The 11,601-nt window shown below is 35.7% G+C and overlaps 2 protein-coding genes across 5 annotated transcripts; one reads left to right on the plus strand and one right to left on the minus strand.

The window, feature by feature from the left end:
* Positions 1-5,322: 5,322 nt before the first annotated feature.
* Positions 5,323-8,851, plus strand: CPT2 (Carnitine palmitoyltransferase 2). Of its 4 annotated transcripts, XM_011152216.3 has the most exons (9): positions 5,323-5,549; positions 5,723-5,877; positions 5,970-6,010; positions 6,209-6,770; positions 6,909-7,281; positions 7,375-7,442; positions 7,508-7,997; positions 8,087-8,279; positions 8,390-8,851. In XM_011152216.3, the coding sequence occupies exons 2-9, from the start codon at positions 5,845-5,847 to the stop codon at positions 8,514-8,516; spliced, it is 1,887 nt and encodes a 628-aa protein (XP_011150518.1). In that variant the 5' UTR covers positions 5,323-5,549; positions 5,723-5,844; the 3' UTR covers positions 8,517-8,851. The 4 variants fall into 4 exon arrangements, with proteins under 4 accessions (XP_011150518.1, XP_019700076.1, XP_011150519.1 ...); XM_019844517.2 differs by having other exon boundaries at positions 6,909-7,442; XM_011152217.3 differs by lacking the exon at positions 5,723-5,877 and having other exon boundaries at positions 5,324-5,549; positions 6,909-7,442.
* Positions 8,817-10,657, minus strand: LOC105189857 (Vacuolar H[+] ATPase PPA1 subunit 1). Its single transcript, XM_011152218.3, has 5 exons — positions 10,405-10,657; positions 10,193-10,241; positions 10,019-10,102; positions 9,542-9,944; positions 8,817-9,452 (listed from the first exon to the last, which is right to left on the minus strand). Exons 1-5 carry the CDS (start codon positions 10,463-10,465, stop codon positions 9,423-9,425), a joined length of 627 nt encoding a protein of 208 aa, XP_011150520.1. The 5' UTR covers positions 10,466-10,657; the 3' UTR covers positions 8,817-9,422.
* Between the last annotated feature and the right edge of the window lie 944 nt (positions 10,658-11,601).

Raw genomic sequence — 11,601 nt, forward strand, 5'->3', positions numbered from 1 at the left:
CTGCACATTTCGGGCGAAATTCAAAAGGTGACATCCACCTTTCCCCTTGCCACCGCCCTGCGCTCAACGGCCAAGCCTGCTTGATTGCAAGCATTTTCATCATTTCACCTAATTGGTTACAGTAGACATCCGCTGTAATCGATTGACCAGGTTTCATGAAGCTGTAGTGGATAATATCAGCGCTGGACTACCAAAGACACTATTAGCTTTCTTCTGTGAATATTCGGTGTCAAAACCAAGGTGTCAAAACCAAGGTGATTGCGGTACGTCGCTGTACAAGAAATCAGTTGGAGCGCATTCTCGCATTATATTATCATTAAAATGTTGCCTTCGTTTAATAATCATTTTATATATATATGTGTTTATGCATTATTTATATATATTAGGTCATTAAATATGAAATGTCCGATGATTTCCTTAAATATTAAGTTCGACAGTCGATATCTCTGACATTTCACCTTTACAGTTTTTAGTTTGTTTTTTGTGGTGAAGGTATATCATCACTCTTTCAAATGCATGTTTTGGTTTGTGATTATCTTTCGAATTGTCTTTGTTACAGCAATTTTTATGTAACCATGGATAAGTTAAAAATTCATGTTATTTTCGAATATGAGTTCCGTCATAGAATCAATGCAGCACAGACAACTCGAAATATTAACGAAGTGTTTGGTGAAGATGTGGCTGGAATGAACGTACAAAACGTCGATGGTTTGAGAAGTTTCGTTCTAACGATTTTAATCTTGAAAATGAACCACGTTGGTGACTTGAGACCAAGGTGGATAATAATAAGCTGAAAGCTGTAGTGAAAGCAGATATATTTTAAACTACGCGTGAATTAGCAGCAAGGTTTAACGTTACTATTCCAACAATATTGGATCACTTGAAATAAATCGGCAAGATAAAGAAGCTGGATAAATGAGTTCCGCATGAATTAAACAAGCTCAGAAGAGAAGTCGTCTCGAAGCTTGCCTTTCTTCACTATCACGATGTAAAAGCGAACCATTTTTACATCGTATTGTTACGTATGATGAACAGCGGATTCTTTTCGACAATTGTAAGTGTCCGGCACAATGATAGGATATATGGATGGCCGAAACACAGTCCGAAACCAAATATTCACAGAAGAAAGCTAATAGTATCTTTAGTGGTCCAGCGCTGATATTATCCACTACAGCTTCATGAAACCTGGTCAATCGATTACAGCGGATGTCTACTGTAACCAATTAGGCGAAATAATGAAAATACTTGCGATCAAGCAGCTGAGATTGATCAATAGACACAGGTAATCCTCTTGCAAGACAACGTTCGACCATATGTCACACAAACAACGTTGTTCAAACTACAGGAGCTGAACCTGAAAACTCTCTATCACCCATCGTATTCACCAGACCTTGTACCAACTGACTGTTACTTCTTCCAGGCACTGCACCATTTCTTACAAGGAAAAATATTCAATTCTCAACAAGCTGTGGAAAACGTCTTCCGCGATTTCATCGTCCCCTGCTCTTCAGGCTTCTTCGCTGCTGGCATAAATAAGTTACCGTTAAGATGGCGGAACTGTGCCGATAGTTTAAGCACATACTTGGATTAATTGTACTATTTCTAGTTTGAGATATAATAAACCAAACTTTTGATTCGAAATCGGACATTTTATACTTAATGACCTAATATCAGGTTGTCTAAAAAATATTGAGTCTTTCGTGCACGAAATAACGTTAGTGTCCCAAATTTCAGGGTATATGAGTCGCAGCAGGTCAGGCCTAACGTCATCTGACAGCTGACAATTGAAGCTAGTAGATGTACAAAAAGTGTTGGAATTCTTATAATCAGACGTAAGGTATTACGCCGTAAAGATGAGTAAACTTTCCGCAAAACTGCGCTACATTTTACAATTTTATTTCAATAAAGGCGCAAATGCTGCGCAGACCCATGAAGAAATTTGTGCTGTTTATGGGCAAGATACGTTATCAAAAGCAACAGCCAAAAGATGGTTCAGTCGCTTTCGTTCTGGAAATTTCGATGTCCAAGATGCTCCTCGCAGTGGGTAACCAATCACAGAAAAAGTGAATGATATTCTGGCAAAAGTTGAGCAAGACCGGCATGTAAGCAGTCATGACATCGTTAATGACCTAAACATTCATTACCAAACAGTGTTAAACCATTTAGAGAAAGCTGGCTACAAAAAAAGTTCGATGTTTGGGTGCCACATGATCTGACTCAAAAAAATTTACTCGATCGAATTTCTACTTGCGAATCTCTACTAAAACATAACGAAATCGATCCATTTCTGAAGCGGTTGATCACGAGTGATGAAAAGTGGATAACCTATGACAACAATGTGCGAAAAAGATCGTGATCGAAGCGAGGAGAAGCTCCACAGTCTGTGGCAAAGTCCACACTGATGCCCAAGAAGGTTATGCTATGTGTTTGGTGGGATTGGAAGGGCTTCGTGCATCACGAGCTGTTGCTGCCAGGCAGAACGATAGACTCGGACCTGTACTGTCGACAATTAGTACAATTGCACCTAGCAATTAAAAAAAAACGGCCGGAACTGGTCAACAGAAAAGATGTCGTATACCACGCTGACAACGCTAGACCGCATACATCTTTAACGACCCGTCAGAAATTGAGAGAACTTGGCTTTTAATGCATCCACCGTATCGCCCGGACCTAGCACCGTTAGACTATCATTTGTTTCGGTCTCTACAGAACTCCTTGAATGGTGTTAAGTTAGTTTCAAAAGAGGCCTGTGAAAACCACGTGTCACAATTTTTTGACCAAAAACCACAGAAGTTCTATAGCGACGGGATTATGATGTTGTCGGAAAAATGGCAGAAGGTAATCGAACAAAATGGTGCATATGTGGTTTCATAATGTTATTTTCAAATAATAATAAATGTATTCTTAATTTTGACCTCCAAAAGCTCAATACTTTTTAAACAACCTAATATATATAGGGTGTTAGAAAAGTCTGGAAATAGTCAAATATCTCGAAAACGAAATATTTCTGAGAAAAATGTTTCCAATCAAAGTTGTAGGGTTTTAAAAGTTTTATTGAATGATCATATCCGTTTGACCTTGAGGGGTCAAGGCGAAGTCAAGGCCATGATTTTTTTAAATGGAACATCTCATTTTTTATCACACATTGTTAAAGATGACAGCGAAACGTTTCCAAAACACTACTTGATGACCTATTTTTATTGAGAATTGCCTGAGTTATGAGCTTTAGAATTTAAGGTGCCGCCAGCATTAGTATTATCCAGGATGTACTGCATGGAGGTTGCATGGTCGGACTTTACACCCCTGTGTGTGTGTATGTGTATGTGTGTCAGCAGAGATAAGGATCCTGCGGTTTGTCAGTATGTAATGACTCCCGCAGTATTTAATGACTCCAAACCCTCTCTGTTGTGTATGTGTGTGTGTGTGTGTGTGTGTGTGTGTGTGTGTGTGTGTATGTGTGTGTGTGTCAATGTCGTCAATTCGGTTCTACAATTCGGTGCAGGTGCAGGATCAAATTAGAGTACTATTTCTAGTGGAAGCAGAGCAGAAGTGAGGAAGACCCAATAAGAATTGATATTAGTAGAGCCAATTTAAGTGACCATATACTTCTTGTTCGGAACATCTTGTTGTTGACATTTATTTTGTATAAATGTAACTTCCTACCTGAATAATTTTAATAATGTGAGATAAATGTCATGGCAATCACGTAAAGGAATGCTTGCACTTTAGATTATATGAAGGTTACTTGGGGGTCATATGGGGATTGCAATTAAAAAATTCAAAATGATTTTTATGTGACCTTGACAACACTCTTCAAGGTCATAATAATATTACTATGTAATGCGTTACTTAAAGCTCTACAACTTTTGTTTGAAACATTTTCCTATAGGACTGCTATTTTCAGAGATAATTAGCCATTTCCAGACTTTTAAACCATCCTGTATATGTTTGCATCCCTGACTGTTAGGGCCAGAGCACAGACTTCTGCATAACGCATAATACACAACGCATAAGAGAATCAATCAATCAGAGTTCTTCATTTCTATCCTGAGGAGGGAAATGAAGAAAACTAATTGGTTTATTCTCTTATGCGTTATGTGTTAAGGGTCTGTTCTTTTTAGCTGCACTGCTGAACTGGTGCAATAAGGTAAGCCAGCGGCACACGGTGCTTGTTTTCGTGCTGGATTGCTTGTTGGATGAAAATATTGCGTTCTGATTGGTGCATTTCCATCCATCTTAAAAAATATACCAATTAGAACGCAATATTTTCATCCAGCAAGCAATCTAGCATGAAAACAAGCACCGTGTGCCGCTGGCTTTAGAGTGAAAAAAAATATAGTTTGGTCTGTTCTTTTTAGCTGCACTACTGAAATGGTGCAATAAGTTAAAGTGAGAAAAATTATAGTTGTCTCATTCTAACTTATTGCACTAGTTCCGCAGTGCAGTTAAAAAGAACAGACTAGTTGTCTCACTCTAAAGCTAAGACTCCATGCATACGGTGAGCTCCGGCAAACGGCTGCGGTGACCAATCAGGAGACAGACGCATGCCGGAGCTTGCCGCAACCGGACTTGCGCCTCCCTCCTGATTGGTCATCGCAGCATTTGCCGCAGCTCACCGCATGCATGGAGTCTTAGCTTTATTTATTGCACTAGTTCAGCAGTACAGTTGAAAAGAACATACCATAAGCCACTGTCAGTACAGAAAATGCATAGTTTGTGTCATGTATACTATAGATTTTCAGTGCTGGCAGTACATATCGGAACGCAGTATTGCTAAAACTGATATAGGTTTTAAATGTCAGGAAATGCAACGTCATTAAAAATTAAAAATAAAAACCTTTTTTTTTAAATGTGGATCATTTATACAATTATTATGGGTAATTATCAAGGAGATGGACGTCCTCACCGATTTTGCTGAAACTCACCTATCTTATGTAGTTTGACGTGTAGAAACCGAATTTCAAAGTTAAAATCGTCGCTCGACTCTACAAAGCGAAAAATTAATTGGTAAAAGTGATAGGTATGACAGGTTAGGAAATCTGTCACAGAAGGGACAAATAAGCAAGATTCCGGATGGGTTTACAACTTTCCACGCGCAACGAGGATGGGGTGGGTGCGGGAGGGGGGGCCGAAGGCCTCCCTCGCACCCCCCGTGTGTGTGTGTGTACATATGTTTGAGACATTTTTATTTATTAAACATATGAATTTGTAGTTCATGTATCAGTGGTTATTAAGAAAAAAAAACTATTGATACATGAACTACAAATTTATATGTTTAATAAATAAAAATATCTCGAACATATGTACACACACACACACACACGGGGGGTGCGAGGGGGGCCTTCGGCCCCCCTCCCGCACCCACCCCGTCCTCGTTGCGCGTGGAAAGTTGTAAACCCATCCGGAATCTTGCTTATTTGTCCCTTCTGTGACAGATTTCCTAACCTGTCATACCTATCACTTTTACCAATTAATTTCTCGCTTTGTAGAGTCGAGCGATGATTTTAACTTTGAAATTCGGTTTCTACACGTCAAACTACATAAGATAGGTGAGTTTCAGCAAAATCGGTGAGGACGTCCGTCTCCTTGATAATTACCTTATTATGCATTTATATGTATGCTTGGTTCTTCATTATATAATTTATATTCGCTAAAATACATATAACTGTCCTTATGTATTTCATATCAATTTTCTGTATTTCATATCAACAAAATATTTCAGTGATATGTTTGCTCTTTCATAATATCTCTTAAACTTGTAAACTGTTTTTATCTGATAAGAAATTAAGATAAGAAATTTCTGAGTTATACATTTATTCTCGAGAGTGATTTGTATTGAGCAAAATGTTAACTAGAAACGGACTCCGTAAAATTATAGTAAGTAATGTTTGATATATGAATTTGTTATTTGTCTAAATATATTTTGATATTTGTGTTTATTTTCTTCCTTTGTTGTGTATATATTACAGATTAATCGTCGAGGAGTGGAACTAGTACAACATGTAGCTAGGTATTTGTTTTTTGTTTGTGTATTTCTAACAATTAACTATTGTTTTCTTGCATTTGTTTTCAGAACTATTAAATTAACTACTATCAGATCAAAATATACACAGCTACTATTTTAACAATTTTATTTGATATAAATTTCAATAGTTATTCGTAGTTACCTAGTTAAATGAATACATAGTAATATGTACCTTTATTTTAGGAGTACTGTAACTGCACATGATACCAATGAATATCAATATATGCAATTTAGTAAAATTCCAACATTGCATTTTCAAAAATCTTTACCACGGTTACCAATACCAAAACTTGAAGATACATGTAGAAGATATTTAAATGCACAAAAACCTCTATTGGATGATAAGGACTTGCAAAATACATCTTCTTATGTCTCAAAATTTCTTGCCAATGAGGGGCAGAGTTTACAAAAGCAGCTACTTCAACATGATGCTGAGAATTCACACACTAGCTACATTAGTGAACCATGGTTTGATATGTATTTGCGTGATCGCAAGCCTTTGCCAATTAATTACAATCCTTTCTTAGTATTTATACCAGAATCTGATCCAAAATATGATGAACAATTGGTGAAGGCTACAAATCTTGTTATATCTTCAATGAGATTCTTGAAGTCTCTCAGGGAAAACATCTTAGAACCAGAAGTGTTTCATTTGAATCCTGAGAAATCGGATACTAATTTATTTCGAAATGTCACAAGATTGATTCCATCTCATTTTAGCTATTATGGTGCTTATTTATTTAAGGTATATATGAAAGAACAAATTTAATTTATTTTTTATATCTGTATACTATTATAAAGTATTAAATTAATACATTGGGGAGTAATAATTTTTCTAAAAAGTATAAAAAGTCATTCTTTTAAAAAGGAATTTATGTTGTAGGCTTATCCATTAGATATGTCACAATATAAGAACTTGTTCAATACAACTAGAATACCAGAATTGGAGAAGGATAGGATCTTCCACGATCCTTCCGCAAAACATTTGGTTGTAATGAGGAAAGGACACTTTTATGCGTTTGACGTTTTAGATGCAAACGGCGCTATTCGTGGCCCCAAAGAAATAGCCGCATGTTTAAAAGCTATTTTGGAAGATAATAGAGCACCAAATAAACATCCTGTAGGCATCCTTACTACTTCAGAAAGAGATCAATGGGCACAAGCACGTTCACATTTATTCAAGACGGGAAATCAAGAAATTTTAAACAAGATCGATTCTGCTGTGTACATAATAACCTTGGATGACGAAGTTTTGGGTACCGATAAAAACAAATTAATTCGAACGTATCTTCATACAGATGGTACCAATCGATGGTTTGACAAATCGTTTTCCTTGATTGTTTCTAAAGATGGCTATGGTGGAATGAATTTTGAACACTCGTGGGGCGACGGTGTTGCAGTATTGAGATTCTTTCAGGTAAATAATATTTTTCCAAAATGCATATTGTTAACGTAATAGTTGCCAACTTAATAATTTCTTAGGATATGAAGGCCGACATATCAAAGAAACCCAGATTTCATCCTGATGAGGTAGGTGAACTTGCAAAGGAGAGTGCAAACATTGAAAGACTTGAATTCTCTATAGATGCTAAAAGTGAAAGTCTTATCAACCAGGAGATAGCTAAGTATAGAAAATGGACTGATAGACTATGCGTAGATCATATAATTTATGAAGAATTTGGTAAAGAGCAATGTAAGAAGCTTGGAGTGAGTCCAGATGCTATAATGCAATTGACGTTCCAATTAGCATTGTATATTCTGGAAGGCAAATTAGTATCGACTTATGAATCTTGCAGCACTGCTGCATTTAAGCATGGAAGAACGGAAACTATTAGACCTTGTACACTAGCGACTAAAGCAATATGTACTGCTATGGCCCAAAACAATAGCAAACTTTCTAAATCAGAATTGAAGAAGATGATAAAGGATTGTAGCAAAGCTCACAATGTGCTTACGAGAGAAGCTGTAATGGGTAATTAGTTTGATTGCAAATTAAATTGATTGGAAAAGAAAACATATATATATATGTATATAGATATCTAATATTTTTTTATTTTACAGGGCAAGGATTTGACAGACATTTATTCGCCTTGAAGAAAATATCAGAAAAGTCAAATTACAATATGTCAGCCATTTTTCACGATCCAGCGTATCATGCTATAAATTATAACATATTATCTACATCTACTTTATCAAGTCCAGATGTACTGGCAGGCGGATTTGGGCCAGTGGTACCCGATGGATATGGAATAGGGTAAGCTATTCATGTATCACTTTAACATTGAAAATATAATGACTGTTAATATATTTATTATACTATCCTTATTAAATTACTGTTAAAAATAATGTAATGTATTGTTGTAGATATATGATCCAAGAAAAACGATTGGGTGCTGTCGTGACAACTTACGAAGGTAGTCGTAATGCCAGCAAATACATACAAACATTAGCACACGCATTCAAAAATATTTGTGATGTGTTGCATACGTAACTGTTCTTTTTAAGGCTTATTATAAAGTCAAGATCATGTAAGAATGAATTACAGCTATGCGGCCTAATCAACCGTAGCTAACCAACTAGCTTATGTTATTGACTTACAAACAATATTTTTGTTATAATTGATATAATTACAATTAGAGTTATTGTTATTACACACATATTATAACATATATTATCGTACAAGAATGTTTATAATCATGTTACTTGTGCCATTGGAATAATGGTAAATTTTTTTGATATTTTATGTGGAAGATAAAAATAATTATGGCCGGGTCTGAATCAAAAACTTTTATACGATATTAAATAAATATTTTTAATACGCTTGAAATATATCATATGCTATTTCCATTCATTTTCAAACCAGTAATACAACTTCTAATCAATATTTTTCCCAATGATTAATATGTATGGAGAATAAATACATATATTTTTTTATATTACTCTATTACATTACTCATGTTAATAAGGAAATATGTACATTGACTTACATAAAAGCGAGCGCTACAACGCACTCAAGGTATGAAAATTATGTTGTTTTTTAATGTCGATAAAAATCAATGCCAATTATAATCTCTTTAATTTTAGACATTTTTATGTTATAAAACAAAAACAGAAAAATTTATCTGAAACAATATATATGACATTAATAAGATATTAGATCTATAGATATTAGAGCAGGTGTTAAATTAGATCATTGTAAAAATTATATGATCCAAGTTAGCAACAGGCAATAATATACCATATTTTCACATTGGTATCTATAAAATTCATATAAGTTCGCACAATGATTTCATAGATATGCGTTCACTTGTCTAGAATCTCTTGCTGTTGACTAAATGTGGAATGGAACATTATGATCCCAATTATACATCACCATTTGCTTTGCTGTAATTTCAATCTATACGTTGCCCATTTTTACTTTAGATGTCTGCAAGAAAGCATATTGAAATATTATAAATAATCAAGAACATATTCATTTATGTAACTTTAACATCTTGTTTTGTTATATTAACTTACCATATATATGCCAACAATTAAACCAAAGAGTCCTATAGCAGAACCAAAAATCTCCACAATAAGGATCTTCACAAAAAGAGCAGAATTAGCTGCATCAGCAAGAGCTGCACCAGAACCAACAATGCCAACTGCTATGCCGCAGAAAAGATTGACCAGACCAACAGCTAAACCAGCGCCAAACATTACATATCCAGCCATCCAGTTTGTGCGTATGGTATCTTCTTTATTGATATTAGGCTTGTTATAATCAAATTCTTCTAGCATCCCAGATAAAACAATGGCAGTGATCAAGCCATAAATGGCAACAGCTTCACAGAATATCACAGAGATCAAATTCTTTGTCTTGATTCTAGGTGCTTTCACACCTCCGCCAACAATAGATACTCCTGTTGTATGAATACCTCTGTAAAAGTATGATTACTATAATGAATAACATGACTATAGTAGTTGATAAGAATAAAAATATATTAAACTTACAATGCTGCGCCAACAACAGACAAAGCTACTGCCAGGCCTATGCCCAATGTAGACCACATATATGGGGAAGTATTCGTCAAGAACCTATATGTTTTAAAATAAACAAATGTTTAATATTTCAGTTTTACTATGCCATATTTCAAACAATGCATATAAGTATATGATTATACGTACCATGCAATGCTAATTTGCTCTCCCTTGCCAGTAAATACATAATACAAAACTGTAACACAAGAAATACATAAGAATATTTTCATGTGATTTGAACAGGTAGCTCAGTGAGAAATAAGTGAATTTACTACGACAACTTGTAATAACCACATTGCTTTATCTCCTGTTTCTTTATCTACATCATTTGTCGTAACAAATATACAATAAAGCAATACCTAAAATAAGGATTGTTGCAGAGGCGGTCCCTGCAAAAGTCGTACCCACAATGTATCTCATGATTGTGAAATTAAATTTCACCGTACGCACGATACAACTCACGGAAGATCTCAGAGTATCCCAAGTACAGTCGGTACTCCAGAAAAATCAAATACTTCGGTTCTCTTCAGCAAATCTTTAGTCCGTACATCGAAAAATCGAGGAAGGCTCACATACACCCGTCGTTATCATGTGACAACCAAGGTCTGTAAATAGAGGAACGGGACAAGGACTGAGTTCCGATATTCACTGCCGGTACTGAAAATATATAGTTTGTGTCACGTATACTATAGATTTTCAGTACTGACAGTAAATATCGGAACGCAGTCAAGGTAAGGTCCTCTCATCCACTTCATACGGTTTGGCTCGAAAATGGCGGCGACAGTGGCTCAGCTGATTAACTACATACCGTCTATGTGAAAAATTATTTTCGTTTTTTGCAATTTTTTGCACTACAAGCCGGCATTATAATTGTTTTTCTTCTGAAAATCCTCATTAGTATTTTGGAATGTGTTTAAACTATGTTTTGATTACTTTTGATTACATCTTAAACTATGTTTTGATTACGTTCACTCACATAACTAAACTATGATACGTACATAGCACCCCACACAGGCTCGAAAATGGCGGCCGTGAGAGGACCTTATCTTGTCCCATTCCTCTATTTACGGACCTTGGTGACAACCACTGGTGTCAAAATCATAAGAAAGACAAGACTCGAAACAACAGTTTCGAGAATGCAACATCAAGATCCAATCACTTTAATAGTCTGTTTTACTCTCAATACTACTCAAGACGAAAGAAATATATATTCATCAGGTTTGGAAGAGAGAAGGAAGAGACAGAGCGTAGAAAGTGCAGCTAAAACGGATAATTCATAACGAAGTTGGCTTTGCGACTGTGCCTTAAAGCACGTTAAATTTGAACATGGCGTTCGATCGTCTGCTACTGCATAATCATTCGAAGCGATTCGAAGACCTATTTGAATTTCTGTTAACGATACATGTTGACATTGCGGAATGTATAACATATTCTGATGAAGACAATGATCATTAATTTGTCTCACGAATTTGCTGACACACCGGGTAATCAGACTTTTACGGAGTCACACAGCGAAAATTTAATAGCCATTGCTAATTACCCAGACAGCACAATGT

This window comes from Harpegnathos saltator, unplaced genomic scaffold (assembly GCF_003227715.2).
Source record: "Harpegnathos saltator strain DR-91 unplaced genomic scaffold, Hsal_v8.6 scaffold485, whole genome shotgun sequence".
In the NCBI taxonomy this organism is placed as follows: domain Eukaryota; kingdom Metazoa; phylum Arthropoda; class Insecta; order Hymenoptera; family Formicidae; genus Harpegnathos; species Harpegnathos saltator.